General features: G+C 37.2%; 1 protein-coding gene across 2 annotated transcripts in view; it reads left to right on the top strand.

Annotated features, from left to right (window-relative positions):
* Positions 1-17958, top strand: part of CYTH3 (cytohesin 3) — a 52981-nt gene that overhangs the window by 31198 nt on the left and 3825 nt on the right. For both annotated transcript variants that reach the window (XM_068908414.1, XM_009683363.2), the window contains 8 exons: positions 1826-1944; positions 5130-5210; positions 7215-7327; positions 9243-9391; positions 10196-10307; positions 16988-17064; positions 17150-17221; positions 17398-17552. In XM_068908414.1, coding sequence (XP_068764515.1) covers positions 1826-1944; positions 5130-5210; positions 7215-7327; positions 9243-9391; positions 10196-10307; positions 16988-17064; positions 17150-17221; positions 17398-17552 — 878 coding nt within the window. The remainder of the gene's footprint in view (positions 1-1825; positions 1945-5129; positions 5211-7214; positions 7328-9242; positions 9392-10195; positions 10308-16987; positions 17065-17149; positions 17222-17397; positions 17553-17958) is intronic.

Here is a 17958-nt window from a genome sequence, read left to right as displayed (position 1 = left end):
TCCATAATTGTAATCACTTCCATCATTTTTCTCAGTAACATGTATATTTCTTCATACCTTTGAAAAAACTATTCAGGTCAGTCTGCTTCACTAAACATGAATAATATGGTCCAGGTGTTGAAGAAGGCAGCCTGCAACTGCTGTGGCTGATGTTTGCTGGGAGGAAGGTGCTCTCTCAGTTGATAGAGCTGAGAAAAGTGTTTGAATAACTTGCTGTTGGAAAAAAAAAAAAAAATTACACTGCATTGTCAAATGAATTTTTTGGTACAAATATTCAGTTATGAAGTAAGCTTTGAAGTGATCGCTTCTGAGGAAGGCTCAGCTCTTTCTACTTCATGATAAACCGATGTTTTCTTTGCAACGCATTTGTGCCTGTTCTTTAATAACTTGTAAGAGTATTAGGTTGTGAGACTCAGAATGCCAGCCTGGCATTGAAATAAGTTTTCAGTTGATGATAAAATTGTTTTGAGAAAAGTAGAGTCCAGATTTTTTTTAACGCTTCAAGAGTAGTAACATCACAGTTTTTCTCTGCCAAAGTAGGTCAGAAAACTGACTTTTTTGTCAGGCAGGTGGTAGTTATAAAAAAACAGAAACAACCGACCAGAAGGATAGTTACTTTTTTGAGGGCTACTATAGACCCTTGTGCTTGCTCTGTCCAAAAATAATGGAAATTTTCAAAGTTGGAATGAGATTTTATATATATATATATATATATATAAATATATAAATATTCCATTTGCAATGAAAAAGTGAAAAAATTATTATTTCTGAAATTATCAAATGTTCTAATAGGAAAGGTTTGGAACAACTATTAAGCTTTTCTGTGCATATTCTGAATCCAAGACATTAAGTTTGCTTATAGCTGCTGCTTCTACTTTTTACTAGCATGCTGCTGACCCTTTAGTGAAATCAGCAGGAGTATTAACATCTTTGGGGTATGGGGTGAAAGAAAAGACAGACATCCCTTCATGACCTGCTGAGTTTTGGAATACTATATTTTCCGTCCTTTAAAAAAATCTTAGTATAACTTAGCCTCCTTTCTTTAGTGCTCTGCAGCAGGTTCTCTGGGCATCCCTAGAACGTGCCCGTTGCGGGGTCAGTAACTCACGGCAGGGCAGGGTTACAGGGGCTCGATCCAACACCACCACCTGGATGGTGGCGAAGCCTCTCCTCCTCACTTCAGCAGAAGCTCCGTGGCAGAAGCTCGACTGGTTTCATGGACACTCCTTTGCGAATAGCTCGGTTGAAGCGCAGCCAGAAGTCGGTGACAATGCCGGTGTCAGCAGTAACCATAATCTCTTTAAACCGGTTTCAGTATCTTCAGCCACAACTCCTACTGCAAGTAGGGGCTTGATGTATTGGGTTGCTGATTGCAAATTATAACAGATGCTTTATTTTGTGTCATAGTGGTAATTAAGTTATTCCTGTATACCTCTTCATTATTATGATCTTGCAGATTATGACTTGGCACACATTTGAGCAATAGGGTGAACAGACTAATTTGCACATTAATGCAATATGAAGTCATTACTTTAATAATACTTGTTATTTCTATCGTTGAGGAATTTTAAATTGCCACGTAGTACTTCTGGCCTTAAAAATGCATTCTTATTTGAATCTGTAAATTCATACTAAATGTTGTTTGTCTAACTGAAAACATTCTTTTGTTTACTATTCTTTTTAATCTGCAGACTAATCTAATTCACAGTATGAGAAATATATGTCTGTGTCAACATATTTGTGCCAAATGTCATGAGCAATATGTACATAAGTGTTTGTGGAAGAAAACATAACGTTCCTTTTCCTCTGGAATTGCTCTTCCTAGGGGATACAGTTTCTGATAGAAAATGACCTCCTGCAGAACACTGCAGAAGACATTGCACAATTCCTTTATAAAGGAGAAGGATTAAATAAAACGGTAATTGGAGATTACCTTGGTGAAAGGTAAATAAAAATATTTAAAATTTGTTCTTGTGTTTACAAAGTACATTTAGGGATTTTTTGAAAGTTACCTTCCCCTTCACAGGCCACAGGAGCTGGCTAGTACTCGGAGATCTATAAAAGCTATATTGGGAAGTAAAACTACTACCCTATTATGATGGATTTTGTTTCCATTTGGTTCTTGTTTGTTTTAAATGGATAAATTATTTCATAATGTATTGTTTAATTCACTGTAACTTGCTGTTTTGAGAAAGTACTCTTAAATTTGGCTATAGTGAAGAATTTAATACCAAAAGCTTTTGGAATGTCTGAGAGTTGTATTGCAACGTTTCTGGTAGCTCCTGAGGCCTTGTCCAGACAAGGGATGCCTTGTCCAGACAAGGAATGCCTTACAATTGCTAGTAATAGTTATTAAAATTGACAGTACTGTGCCAGTGGTTGTAAGCGGGTTGTAGTGTTGCCTTCCCTGCACACAGATTTCCCGTAACGTTGCTGGGCGGTAAGTAGGTATCTCACAGGGCAGCCGCACCGTAGCTCTATCAATTCTAGTGCAATAAACGTGCCAGTTTACTTCCGTGGCTGAGCAGCCGAGGAGCTGATCTTGGTAGCTGCCGCAAAAAGAGACAGAAGCGGAGAGTGAGATGGAGTATGCGTGTGCACGTGCTTGCGCGCGTTCAGGTTCGGCTGCCAGTTGTGGAGGTTGAGAAGTTGACTCATTTAGGATCCACTCTAGTGGTATGTTCTGGCAGCTCCCTTTTGAGGCATCCATCATCTGCTTACAGGATCAGGGGCTTAATTTGTGCACAGCAATTTCCTCTTGAAATTGATACATTTAATGGAAGTTTTCACTGTAATATATGTATTTTGAAAATGTATTTTCACTGTAAAGTTTCTCCACAATGTATGTAGACATTTCAACAATTTTTATAGGAAGCATTATGAAATTTCCCTTGGATATTTGGGCTAACAGTGCTCTGCAATTACTTATAGCTATATATAAATGTTCATAATTGTAAAACTGTAATAGAGCTTATATAAAGCTTTCTGCTCATTTTTAAGAGCACTATGTTATGCTGTGGTATTGTGTTCTGAAATAATTCCATTTTTTCCAGCCCTAATCCTCAAACGGCTTTACTTACGCAGAAAGAGGTCTTATCATACATCCAGTCCCGATGGAGTTATCATGAATAGTCATGTCACTATTTATAGGTTCACATTTAAAATTCAAAATTTTTTTGCAAGTTCTCTTCCGTTCCAAGCTGGACAGCCCTGTGCTCTTCATCCGCACTCTGCAAGTAAAACTACTGAATCTCTCCCTTTTATCAGTTCAAAAGTAAGCTGAAAACGCAGGGCAACCTTTGGTAATATTGATTAGGTGTACTGATAAATAAGCAATTCAGTGACGTCTTCCTGATTTCCCCCCCCCCCCCCCCCCCCCTTCTCCCAAGGCTTAACTACAGGCAAATATAGACACCAGCACTGAATAGCAAATTCAGTCTGGGAATTTCCTGTAAATCTATTGAGGGGGTGATAAAGTCTTAGGAGAGGTGAGAAAATGAACATACTGCTGCTGTTCTGCCACAAGGCAGTGTATCCGTTTAAGGAGCAATTGAAATAAAAAAGAAATTTAAAATTATTTTTTATTTTAAAATAACTTTTTTTTCAATGCCTCTTATCTCTACTTCCATTGTATTTCCTTGTTTTTTAATTTCTATAAGTGATGCAATATTAATATAGTTATGGGAAAGCAAATAGGACTTACCTACTTTTTTCATGCTGAAATAATATGAAATAGTAAGGGGGATGTGGGTGAAGAAACAGGGCAATTTGGTTTTCAGGAATATGCATGGACATATTTTAAATTATGGCATTGCATTAATATATAGTATTACAGCACTCTGTAAATTGGAAAAACTGAATGGCAAAGTGAAACAAAATAATACCCCCAAAACGTACAATAAATAAAAGATGAATTGCATCCTATAAAAGACTAAAGAGTTCTTTAGATGTGAATCATTCTTCACTTAAAAATAAGTGGCTTTCTAGACCTTTTGTGGTATTTGGGCTGCAGTCTTTGGAGCTGTGCCCAGCACAAGTATCACTATTAATCCAGTCTACGTTAAAACCTAAAAGAGCAAAAATTAGAATGCAAGGCTGTCATTTGTTCTGAATTACTGCAGTTTTGTGCACAAGTAAGCAAGATCAATAATTGGTTTATAGTAACAAAGTACCTCTATTGAGTGCTGTGTTTAGTTACACTGCTAAGGTAGGTTATTCCACTGCATTGAAAAACAGTCGCACGCCTAAGCTGTGCCTTACTAAGTCTGATAAGAGTTCCTTTTTGCTTGACAGAGCTCATGTGGGTTTTTTTTTTTCTGCCCGGTTTTGGGTGGAGGCGGGTGCGCAGCGCTCAGGGGTGGTGATGTGGTTTCCAGCACGCCCTACGGCTTACACCTTTTATGCTCGTGGCGGACGAACTTGTTGATGGCGCAGGCTGATGGCGCAGGCTAAATTCTGTCTGCATCCAAATGATTTGGGGTTCGTTAATATTTAAATATTAGTTTTGCATGTAAACACCTTTGTATCAGGCAAAGCATGCTTCGACTCATGCTTTATATAGCAGGTGAAAAGATAGGTGGGAGGAAGCCCAGTTAAAACATGCTGTGTTAGTAAACTGTCATTGTAATTGCTTTCTAGAATGAAACAGGGATATGGTACATATTAAGTAGCTTTTTAAAAAAAAAACTTAAAAAAAAGAATAGTTTTTTTATGTCTTTCATTGCTCTTCTCGGTATACGAGCTAATACATTGATTTTAATCTTTTCTGTTCTTAGAGGAAAAAAGGGGGTAAATTTGTTTGTCCTGTGTTGTTGAATGGCTAAAGATATTAGTCATGCATAAGCCATTGTTAAAGAGTTCACAACACAATTTCTGCAAAGGATTCTTGCTGAATATATTTATCAGATATCTTCCCACATCAAGGCAGGTGCAGTAATAATAAATATGAACCAAAGAAACCCAGGTCATTCTCAGGTCACTTAAATAAGCAGTGCTAAAAACCCACAACCTCAAACGCGAAATACTTCTGATGATTTGATCACTATTATTAAGTGTTTGCTTGCTTGTTCTCAGGAAAGAAATGGAGATACCAAAAAACCTATGTCTGTTTCCGTTTTTGTCTTTCATAGAGACGAATTTAATATTAAAGTTCTTCAGGCTTTTGTTGAACTCCATGAGTTCGCTGATCTCAATCTTGTGCAAGCCTTAAGGTGGGTAAATTCTTTCTTTTTTTCTTTTTTTTCTTTTTTTTGACCTGAGCTGCTGCCTTTATCGTATTGCACGTTCATATGAGTCACTGTGCTGACTTACTCATCATAAAGCTGATCTACAGCTCAGCACGATTATATGCTTTACTGTGCAAGTTAGCAGAGAAAACTCTTGTTTTAACCTTTTCCAGTTGTCTTCGTGTATGCCACCTTTGAAAGTGAAACTAAGTATTTCAGACAGATACAAACAACTAAAAGGTAGCCATAGCACTTCGGTGTGCCTGCCAAACTTGGATATTTGAAGATCCATTTTATATATTAAGGTAGAGAAAGGCTAAAAACAAACAATAACCAAAACAAATAATTTTCTTTGTTCCTTTCTCCTTTCTTTTCCCCCCCTCAACTTGTTCTTTCTGGGAGAAAAAAAGTCCTGCTCACCGTGATCAGTGATTGTGTTCCCTTGCAAGCAGATAAACTTTGGAACAAGTATTTTCCTCTGCTTTCCTTGTAGTTTCCCTCTTTTCACCTAAGAAGTTTGATATCTTAGTATACCTTTATCCTTGCTAAGTGAACAGTTTACTTGATTCTCTGGGATGGCAGCATACGTACGTACCTTGAAGTCTCCTCTTCTCATGGTAGAAATCCGTGATAAATTCAGCAAATTCAGTAGGTTTAGAGAGTTGTGCCGCTGCCATAGCCGCAAGCGGCTCCCTCCCGACACCAGCCAGGTGGACGTGCTCGCGCGGCCTGTGTCCCCGGTGCTGTGCCTTGAGACGTGGAGTCGAACAGCTTGGCTCTGGTGGAGCTGCGTGGTGCTGGTGACTTGTGCTGCCTGAGGCTTGAGCTAGGGCAGCCTCTGCCTACTGCAGCTTCCTGGGATGCTTCGTGCTCCTACCTCCTTTACCCACTTTGACATTAGGTTTGACTTTATTCTTCTTTAGCAGCCGCTACTGTTAAATGTTTGTATTTTGGTAGCTTACCAAATTCCTGTTCTGGATTGGGACCTCGCACAAGGCAAGTAAAAGAGACAAACAGAAGATGGCCTGTGACAATTTGATAGTGTCCTGAAATGAAAACTGATGAGGACAGGAGTAAATGGTTATTTTATTGGCATCTCGTGTGCAGAGAAATGGGGATCTTATTTTGCATGGCAGAGCATGTAACTTTGCTGTTTTGAATTCTGTTTTAATTTAAATAATTCTCTTGCTAAAAAAGAAAAGAATAAGTGATTCTGGCTTATTCTAGCGTTCTAGCTTTTTAGCTCCACAGTGTGCCAGAAAGTAAATTTGTTAAGACACTTGTCCTGTATGCATTCCAGTGTATTTATACGTAGAAACAGTAACTTGTGAAAGCAAAAACTCCTTTTTCAGTTCATGCTGCTAAACAGGAGCATAGATCTTCTGCATATATTAGAAAATTACTGAAACGATATAATGGGTCTTTCTTTTTAAGATCTGGGCACAGTTAGTGTAGGATGAACATATACTAGGCAGGTAGAGCTTCTCTCAAAGCACTTTTTTTTTTAATGTTTGAAGAGTTCAAGTAACAACATTGTTTTTATCTACTTGCCTCTATCCCCTGCCTAAAATGTTTTATGTAATGTTATCTTTTTACATTGTAAGTAAACTTTAGCAAAGTGTATGTTGCTTTTAGTAGCTAGGAAGCCCTGGTAGTATTGAATTGTTGGTTTCCCCATACCATTATCATGACAAAAATGGGATGCATACAGAAGATTGTTTTCTAATATGGAAAGAAAGAGAATCTCTGAATTTGAACAACCATATTATCTTGCCTGATAGCACGCAGTGTTGCTGGCTGAGTTACTGGGCTAGCCATCTGTGCATGTTGCTTTATAATAGCTCCTCACTTGTGTGTTCAGGGATTGAGAACATATTTTAAGTACGTTTTTTCAAATACATTATTGATTTCTATTTCTGATTATTAGCAATGTTATATTTAATATATAAATATTAGAAGGAATCTAACAATTATTCTTCCCTTCTGTAGGCAGTTTCTTTGGAGCTTCAGGCTCCCAGGAGAGGCTCAAAAAATTGATCGTATGATGGAAGCTTTTGCTTCACGCTACTGTCTTTGTAACCCCGGAGTCTTTCAGTCTACAGGTTAGTCACAAAAAGCAACAGTAGTTCTTAATTACATATATATATTTTTTTTCAGGTCATATATCTTCTACATCTGGTGCAAGGAGAAGATGGTCATTTTAGAAGTTTAGGATAAAATATGTGAAATGAGAAATAAGAAATTTCTAAGAACTGAGAAAATGCAACTGACTAATCCTACACTTTATTTTTCAGGAGGTGTAATTTTATGTTCAGAATGCCCCTCTGTTTTTTTTTTTTTTTTAAAAACTTTAATATATATCTAAGCCAATTGGTGCATAAAACACATCTGGGAAATATCACCATAGATTTTGGCTAGAATTTGGAAAAATAAGATTCTAGTGTTAGGCATCTTGCTACATCTCAGTAACATGGGTTATTTCTAAGGAGTAGTTCCAGTGGTGGCCCAAGAAGATCTTGATGCTTTAACATTTTTCAGATTGTTATCTGTTACCTGTGCCTCAAGAAAGGTAAAATGAAAAGCAAATCAAAAGTAATAAGTGGTTGATGTTGGACAAACTGAGAAAGTCGGGAAAAATAACCAGACAGGGGACATGAATCCTTTAAAACAGGCGTGCAGACCAGCCGTGTTGGCAGAGCAACCTGTAGAAAGAAGGTTTGTTCGAAGACGTTTAGTAGTACATTAGGCTGGGACTTACAGGTGGAAGAGACAAGAGGTTGGGAAGTTTGTTCTGTCAACCATAAGCACTTTACATGTGATTAACTGGATTTGATACAGAAATAATATGTGGCTATAGTGTATTGCTTAGAAAGTCATCCCTTTTTTTATTTTAACGCGGACTCTGTCCTTTCTCTTCAGTGCTCTGCTTAGCAGTAAATTATCTCAGTTAGAATGGACCTCCAGTTTTCCACTGAGTTACTTATTTCAAAATTACCCAGGTCACAAAAAGCAAATAAAACTTTGTGATACTGCATAGAATGCTGTAGCACAGGGTACTCTTAAGATTTCAAATGTAAGCAGTGCACTGCAGCGCTTAATAATCAAACTGACACTTAGTGTTATTGAAGCTCCTAATTCAGAGGAGTTGAAGCTTTTTGGTCTGCTTAGCTATATACACGCATAGCTTACTGTTGATTGCTTTAAGTAGAGGAACAAATAGGCCAAGAAAAGGATAACATACTACGTATCTGCTTCGGCTGGAAAGGAGACAGTTATTGAAAACAAAATGCTGAAATTACAAGCACATTTTTCCTCTATATACTACAGAGATTTTATCCTGCTTTTTTGTACCTGGGGTCTTGTACGTGAAGTCTCAATTCTGGGAGAATTTACCAAACCGTAGCAAGAGGCATGAGAAGATCTCTTTTGTCATCCTTTGGTGTTAACCAACTAGCCACCTCATGTAGGCCAAGAAGTTATGAGCCACTGTCTTTTTCTGTCATTTTAAATGTAGTTCAAATACTGTTTTGAAGAGACTCGTCTTTCTCTGGATGATCCGATAAAGCTTTTGAGGTGCTTTGAGTAGGAGTCTAACTGACGAGTCTGTTTTAAGATCTAGGTAGAATGCCTACGTGCAGAAAATGTAAATGACAGCTCTCTCAAGTTTTGGGTGAGAACACTTCAGCATTTCAAGCGAAGTGTTAATTCGGAGTGATAGCAATTATTTGAAAGAGGTTTTAAAAGTTTCTGGTGTTTTCTTTCTGTAAAAGCCAGGTTTTCCCACTGGCTTTTAATTTGGATTGTTAGCTATTTTTTTCTTCTTAGTCTTATGTCTGTAGTTGAGAGAAACATTTGAGGCTTTGCTTTCATGTATAGCGTTTGGGTTTTTTTTTGATGACCTATCTCTCTCCTTATTAGTCAGGATAAGCTACATATTTGTTTTACAGGTTTCTGTAGTACCACAGTACACAAGAGGAAAAATTGTCTTTTAATGATTCTTTTCAAATCATATTTCAGATACGTGCTACGTGCTATCGTTTGCAATCATTATGCTAAATACCAGTCTGCACAACCACAATGTAAGAGATAAACCAACAGTAGAGAGATTTATTTCTATGAATCGTGGAATTAATGAAGGTGGAGACCTTCCTGAAGAATTGCTACGGGTAAGTTGGATTGGAGAAGAAAAGGAATTGCTTTTGTATTTTTAGTGGGAAACAGAGAAGCATATGTAACAGTTCTCAGACTGGCTTGTCAAGGGAAGTAAGAAGATAATTTTCTAGCATGCATACCCATTCAAATAACTGAAAGAAGCGTTTTGTGATATTTGCAGCTTCTTTGATTTAACTCTCTCCTTACTCAGTCTTACACTGAGCAGAGGAGAGTCTATATAGCTCTTAGTTTTGCTTACGGCAAAATTCTCATGGAACTGACTTCCTATGAAAAAATACTATTTCTGGGTAAGTCAGAGAAAGCAGGAAAAAACAGTAGAAATTATTGTATTTCATTATTACATTTCTTTTTCTTCCATATGTTTTGTGGAAGTTTTTCTCCTGTCCCTTGAAATATCAATAAAAATATTTATCTCTTTCTGTAATATATCTGTGTATAACACTGTGATGGTCTAAAGGATTTTCCAAAAACCCAAATTTGTTTGACAACACTTGTACTAATTGAGAGCTGTACGAGAAGCTGAAACCTTTGAAATGCTGAACACCAAACTTAAAGATATGTCTTTGCTAGGAAGCGCATATAAAAACTATAAAAAAAATGCTTGTTTATAGATAAAATAAATTAAAAGTAAACTTACTCAAAGTAGTAAATAGTGATTGGGAAGGGATGGTACAAAATTTTCCAGACAGTATTTCATATACTTTTTACACAAACAATCTGAGAAGCAGTAGGATATCCAGCATGCGTTGCTGATAGACGCTTATTAATGAGATCTTTTTTCTCTTCTTTTATTCTAGAATTTATATGAAAGTATTAAGAATGAGCCATTTAAAATTCCAGAGGATGATGGAAATGATCTAACGCATACATTTTTTAATCCAGATAGAGAAGGTTGGCTGCTGAAATTAGGTTAGTTATAAGGGCAGTTTTGCTGCTGTGTTTTTTTTGTTCGTTCGTAGCATGTATGCTGCTTCCTTGTCTGCCCGCTTTATTGTAAATCTAATAGGATTAACCTTGTAATTTATATTTTAAAACGTACCAGCTAATAAGAAGTAACTCCTTTCACAACCGTAGGCTTTTGCTGCTTATGTTAGGTCTCCAAATTAACAATCTTGTTACAAACTTTGGAGTGGAGTTTATTTCTGATACTTGAGAAATGAATACTCGGCAACAGAAAGGAAACTCCGTGCGGGATTTACCACATGCCATGGCTGATAAATAACAACTAAGTCTCCATAAAGTCATTTCGGAAAACTGTATGATATTTCAATTCAGTTTTCTGTATATGAAAAAAGGATTTCTGTTCAAGTAGTTATTTTTGTATGTCTTTATTTTTCCATATTATTTGTGAGTTTCTCTTGGTTTGGTTTTGGCTATGATTTTTTAATGAGTGGTTTAAATGTGCCTTCTTGTTTTCCTTATGGCCTATGACCTATCACCTTTCTGTTCTGTGACTGGCTGTCTCTGCTTATTCTGCATTAGGAGGTACGTATCTGATTGCTTTCCAGTCCCCTCTTGTTCAGTTGCTCATTCTTTTATTTTCTTCCTCCTTCCTCCGATTTTCTTTTTCTTTACTTTTTTTTTTTTTTCAAATCAAATTTATTGTAGCGTTTTGCTTTTTCACTCAGTGTCACTAACAGTATCATCAGTGGTACCCTGTCTAAAACAGACTGGCCTGTCACTCTTTGACTCACATGCAAGTGTTCTCTGCAAAACAAAATGTTTACTTGTAAAGCAGAAAAATAAAGTTGACTTGTTGGCATGCTTTTCACATTCATTGAAGAATATAACAAGGGGAGAGTAATTTCTGCTGGGAGAAAAACGGTTGTCTTAAGCTCTGGAGCTTCATTGCAAGGATATTTAGTTACTTGCCCATAAAATTTGTTAGAAAGTTGAAAGACTGACTACATTTGAACTATGCATATATGAAAGTCATTCTCTTTCTTGTTTTCTTTTTAAAAATGTATATTTAACTTGTTTTAATAGAATCTAAAATGAGCAGCAAGTTTAAGGTTGCTGCAACCTTTGGTGTTTGCAGTCTTCTGGCACTGCAAGATGCTACTCTACCTTCATTTACATAAAGACTCCTTTACAGTTGGTGGGCCTTTTTTCCTATGTAAAACAGCCTCTGAAATTTTATTTTAACCTTTTGCTTTTCAAAAAAGTAAACCTCTTCTCTAGAGAACACCAGTACACGCTTCATTAGAGCCAGTAGTTGGCCACTTTAACGTGCAACTGCATTGTGAAGTACAGGGAACTTTGCCCTTTCTCTCTGGCACATGAGGTCAATACAAACAATCTTTCATTGCATGCAGCATAATGGGGACGTTACACTGAAAACCCAGCAGGAAAGGCACGTGTGAAACTGCATGGTGTTGCGCACGAAACTCCCACAGCATAAGGGATATTGCAGTAAGGAAGTGAAACGCGTCCGGAATCCTCCTGTGCGTCAGACTGCAAATATGTGCAACCGCTCTTCCTTGAGGACTGAGTTTTCTTTAGTAGACGCAGACTAGTGCAAACAAATGTGTTTTGCTAGTTTAGATGCAATGACCAGAAATAAACCTAGTGTGTGTGTTTGTTTTCTTTCTTTCTTTCTTTCTTTCTTTCTTTTCTCTCCCTTGAGTTTCCTAGTTGCTAGGAAGCTTAAGCTATATATTGGTATGTTAGAGAGCGCTGTCTTCATCCGCGTTGTTCTCAGCAGTGCAACCTTTCTGTTGGGGGATAATTATTCTGAAATCAGCAGGGCTTTCTTTAAGTTCAGAAAGATGTGCGTATTCAAAGTTCCAGTATTGCTGAAATGCTGAGGAGCTTCTATTCCTCCATAAGAGTTTAATTGGTCAGTTGTTTTAATACTTGCTTGAATGTTGAAATAATCATATTTATAGTTACATAAAAAACCTTCTAGGACAACTACTCAACCCTGAATATGTCAAAACAGTAATTTGTATTTGGTGTTTCTTATAGTTCTTATCTCTTCCCTTTCGCTTCCTGTGCCCTTCTATTTCATATTACTGCTCACTTTATTGATTACTCTGTGGGCTGGACTTTTTCGATACTGTGGGACTTTCCGATATTGTAAAATTCACCTGTCCTAAAGGCTTTCCCATTTATCACCATGCATTGTGAAATTGTCTCGGAAGACTCGAGGGGGCAGAAGGCTTGCTTTTGTAAAGTTTGCTTTGAATGACTTTGACTTTGTGCAAGTCAGGCCTGCAAAGTCCAGGTGCCAAAACTGGCAGCCATACAAAAATTCTGTTTTTATCTATCTAGAATCCGTTAGTGCATTTATATAGATGTCTCTGTCTTTGTCTCAGTAAAACCTGAATTAACATTCATTTTTACATCTTTTAAAGCATGATATAGTGAAAACGAATGCTACTTTAAAAAAAAAAAAAAAGAAGCTGCTGAGTGCTTGTGAATCCTCGTTTACATCAGCTGGAGATACTATTGCTTTTAGATTTTTCTGCATCATAATTAGTGTTGTTGGTACCGTAGCGTTTCCTACCAACCACCTTAAGGACTGAAATTTTGGACTCTGCTCCATGTCCTAATGCCTAAGAATGGTCATTTTGCAGAGGAAGGCGTTTCCTTGTCTAAAACTGCTTCTCTTGGCGAGTACCTTGGTTTGTGTAATATTTCCTTCTAGTTACAGGGAAATTGTGACACTGAACAGGAGAGGAAATGATTCAAGCTAGACACATGACTGTGTTAATTTTGTTTCTGTCAATCAAGCGTTTGCCCTGAGCTTGGAGATTCCCTTCAGGCCTGTTCTCTCAGCGGTGCTTACTCCAGGGCATCGGTCCTTGGGAGGACGTCCTTTCTTCTCCCTAACGCAGGACAAAAGAACAGTTGTCCGTGATCAGGAACCTGAACTATGCTTTCCTGTGCCTGTCTAGGTCTTGGTAGCTGATGCTGCTCTAGTTTGAAGCAGTTAATGTTGCAATTGAGGCAAACTTCTTTTGCAAAGAAACCTAAACTTTGATCTAATCATCTGTGCTAACCGCACATGTGTATGGTTTCTGAGTCATTCCACCCAGTCGTATCTAAATGAACTGAGAAGAGAAAGTATTCTTAATGTATCTCACCTTATTTTTTCCCCGCTCTTCTAAAACTTTACCATAAACGTGCTGAAGATTTAGGTAGGATTGTCTACGTTGTGGTTCCTAGCTGTCTTGCTAGTTTTAAGACCCTTTTTACTTGAGTCTTTCCCAGTTCTTTTTCCCCTTTAATAAGGCTTTCTTTTACTTTGTTCTCTAGTTTGTACTTTATCAAGAGTTGAAAAAAATTCCTGTAACTGGGTTACACGGGTTATATAGATTCATGTTCCCCTTTCTATAGGTTTTCCCCTTTTGTGGCTTTTCCTTATAGTTTCCTTAGATATCTCTCTATCAATGTTATGTTTCTTTATTTTGTTGACGTGTCCTTTAGTCTTGATTAATTAGCTGGATTGTGAGAAGTACATCATTTATGTCTCTCTTCATTTTCTGTGAATGCTTATGGGTTCATATTCTGATTTGTTTCCTGATCCTCTTCTGATAATGTAATTCCTTTAAATTTTCATCTTTAAAAAGCTGACTGCTGGAATAAGATATGGAGCCCAGTTCCAAATCTTTTGTCGTTGTTTTGTGATCCTACAGCGTTCTCGGCTAAGGAAAAGAATTTTTTGCTATTGCTAGTTCTTATCCATTAATCTTAAATAGGGTGTTTATGATCCACAAGTCTTGTCAACCAGCTTCTTGGTTTGTAGCCCCTTGTAAAGGCATATTAAATTCACGTTGTGTGGAAGATGCTGTTGACCCCTGCAAGGTTGATGAGTCCAGAACACCTTTTAAGCTTTATTAGAGTTTCCATGCTGTTGACAGCTGCAACCAAGTAATATGTGTATTGGGGGTATAGAGATTTATGTATGAGAAAATTCCTTATCATGCTAAAAAAACTCCACCCCACCTCACTGCTTTTTTTTTTTTTTTTCTTTCTCCTGTAAGAGTAATTCATAGTTCTGTGGAACAGGCACTGAAAGGTCTATCTCCATAACTCACGTGAGTGCTGTAACCCAGCAAGCTACTGGCAGTTTTAGGGAGAAGGGAGAGGGATGTCATTGGAGATACTTAACCTTTCTAGCTTCAGCATCAAACCTATCCCGGAGCTGGGAAACGTTTCCTGACGAAAGGTTAATCAAAACTGTAGCATGATTACAAAAAGATTTCAAGTTTGAGAAATCTGCCTTTCCCAAAGAGAGGATGTTGCCAGAAATGTTTCAACAAACTCTACTATCGTTTACTAGCTGGTGTTTCATACTGTTCTAGAGTTGTATGTTTAAGTCCATTGTTTCTGCCTTAAATTAAAAGCAGGCCTTCTTTTAAGTATGTGGTTCTCACCTGATTTGTTATTGTGTTTTGACATGATACAGCAGTTTATGAAATATTCCTTTGTTCAGTTTAAGCTGCCTCTGCAATGGTAACCAATTTACCTATTTGTTTTTTCCAAACGTTAATATTTTTCTGCTCATTTTACCATATCATCCTTTTTCTTACTGGGTTGTCCAGAACAGGACAAGCCATGAAATTTGATGTTAGTTGATGTTACCTGTTAGCCTTTAAAACAATCAAACAAAAGGCCTTATAGGGCAGACTATGATTTAAAATCATTGCAATGAATATTGCAGTATGTGAAAAATATGTCACGTTATGGTGATAGGAAGGTAGAGCTGCCCTCGGGCAGTTGGCTTGGCTTGGCTTGGCTTGGCTGCTGCTTATTCATGGATCCAGAAGTGAGTCAAGATAAAGTCTACTGGTTTTTCCATTCCTAGCACAGTCCCTCCCCGATACTTGAACTTCTCAGTCAACTTGGTGGGAATTTTTTCTGGTGACGTATGTGCAAATTTGAATGTTTTTACAATGCTTTATCTACAGTGCTATATTATTATCTGTCACAGTGCTTATACTAAAACACCACTGTTTCTTCCTTCACTGTTTGCAGTTCACTCAATCCTTCATTCTGTCATGGCTTCTGCATCTTGCACTACTTTGCCTTCTCCTTTTCCTTCACCACACGTGCCTGCAGAGTAAATTTTTCTTAAGATGAGTGTGTGCATAGTGGAAGTGTAAAATCTACTGAGTACCTTGAACATGTATGTTAGCACTGTGTTATCATGTAGGTCATAAAACCAAACTAAAGGAAGATGCAACATGCAAAAGGACTTTGTCTATAATGCGAACATACAGTGGTCCTATGTCAAAAAGCTTCATGAGATCCCGAGAATTGTTCTTTAACTTAATATGGTTTGGACTTTTGTATTAAACAAAACTCCAGCTATCTCAAGAAAGTAGAAAGATAACGAAATCTAAGACATAATCACTTTTTTTTTATGTGACTTTGATTTGGAGGTCTTGTGTGTATTAACGAGATTCCTTTTATGCAAGAGCGTTCAATAACGATCAAGTCTTTTGAGACGTTGGATTAATGAGATTGAATCACTGCTGAATGGATGATGCACAGGTGGTGACCTAATCCTGAAATCATGTAACTATGGTGGAACTAAGCCAATATATTAATACCATGTGAATTCTTTATCTACAATTGTCTTTCCTGGAAATTAGTTTTAAAAACAATGTAATTGTGAAAGATTAGAGGCACTCTACTGCACTGCAGAACAATAGCTAAAGGGGCTGAGACAGTAATGGGTGTTTCTAAAAGGAGCAGTTTCCTCCAGTGTGACCTTAACAGTTTTAAGAAAGAGAGGCTCTGTGGTTTTTCTCTTCTCTAAGCTGTTAATGCAGGAAAAACTGGCATTTTTGGACCAGCAGATATTTCTGTTCTCAGATGTGCTCAGTGATAGATTACCCCATAATGAGAAAATGTTTAAAAAATATTAAATTATGAACAATGATGAAAAATGATGCATTTTTGGCTTAGGGATTTCTAATTTACTCTTTATTGATGAGGCATCAGAGTTGTTCTGCTTGCAAGTAATAACGCTTGTTAAGTGTCTTGGGTACTTGGCCTTAAATCTGAAAGCAGAGATAGGTTTTTGACGACATGTATGGTCACCAGTGGGAGTGAGAAGAATGTCATAAAGCGCCTTTAATTATATTGATGGACCACTTCCTTGTACCAGACAGACTATGGACAAGGTTGGTCCTGCTTTTGGGACCCAGTTAACAGTTTTGGTGGTGATCTACCTCCCTTTCCCATAGCAGCACTGACTCTGCCTTGCTGACGGCTATATAAATACTAATATTTTTGATGCAGTAAAGAGATGAGACTGCTTAGACGCAGGGAACAGATCTGACTTAAACTGTTGCATCGACATGAAGTGGAAAGAAGACATTCACAGTTTCAGAGCATAAAGCTTTTGTGGTTGGTCAGCCACACTATAGTTAATGATGTCTCAGGAGTTTGATCTTAGTACAAGAAGAGTTACAGGAACACGATCCTTAGATCTCAGCTCACCTGTGCCTGATCCATTTGCAATTCAGTTCTTAAGTCGTATTTTGAAAAAACAGCACAACTAAATTACTTTCTTGCCTGTTTTTGAAGCCTGGACAGCAACACACCTTTAACTAAGCAATACCTTTTAATTATAGGGGGAAGAGTAAAAACGTGGAAACGAAGATGGTTTATTCTGACTGATAACTGCCTGTATTATTTTGAATACACAACAGTGAGTATATGACAGCGAACTTTACTAGCCACTTAAATTCTTGGATTAAAAATAATTTTGTTTTGTTTTTATTTTGTTTTTTAAGGACAAAGAACCTAGAGGAATTATTCCTTTGGAAAATCTTAGTATAAGAGAAGTTGAAGACCCTAGAAAACCAGTAAGATAACTTTCTTCATCATCATCATCATCTATACATACATACACACATATGTATATATATGTATGTGTATATTTAACAAATATGTATTAAGTAAACCATATGGAACTTAGATTTACTGTTGATGAAAATATTTGTCAGGTTTTTTTATTCGTTCCTTAATTTCTACCCTCCAGAACTGCTTTGAGCTCTATAACCCCAGTCATAAAGGTCAAGTAATTAAAGCCTGTAAAACTGAAGCTGATGGCAGAGTGGTAGAAGGCAACCATGTAGTATATCGGATATCTGCTCCAACCCCAGAAGAAAAGGAAGAGTGGATTAAATCTATCAAGTGAGTTCAGAGTCTTAAGTGTCTTTCAAAAATGAAGTGTAAACTCCTTTCTGGGTAAGATATTAAGAACGTTTGTGTTGTAACTTGTTTGAACAATTTTGGTGTGGCGATGTCCTGTTCTTAGGATTAACAGCAGGCTGCACAGGACTGTTGGATCAAGGTTTAATAAATCTCCTGATAGTGTCTGGTCCTAAGGAAATCGTGCTACCAACTCAAATGAGAATGTGGAGTGGTGGTTTTATTATTATTATTTTTTTTAAGCAAATATAAAACCTTGTGTGAATCATCTTTAACCTTAATTTTATTAGATTAATTCTTGCTTAACTTAATTATTAACTTCAGTGACATCTATCTTTAGTATGTTCATAGTGCAGCTTTCAGCTTTCATAGCTTGGTGTTATCTTGT

The sequence above is a fragment of the Struthio camelus genome, chromosome 15, assembly GCF_040807025.1.
Source record: "Struthio camelus isolate bStrCam1 chromosome 15, bStrCam1.hap1, whole genome shotgun sequence".
Lineage (NCBI taxonomy): Eukaryota > Metazoa > Chordata > Aves > Struthioniformes > Struthionidae > Struthio > Struthio camelus.
The sequence above is the reverse complement of the archived record's forward strand: the minus strand, read 5'-3'. Positions and strand labels throughout refer to the sequence as shown.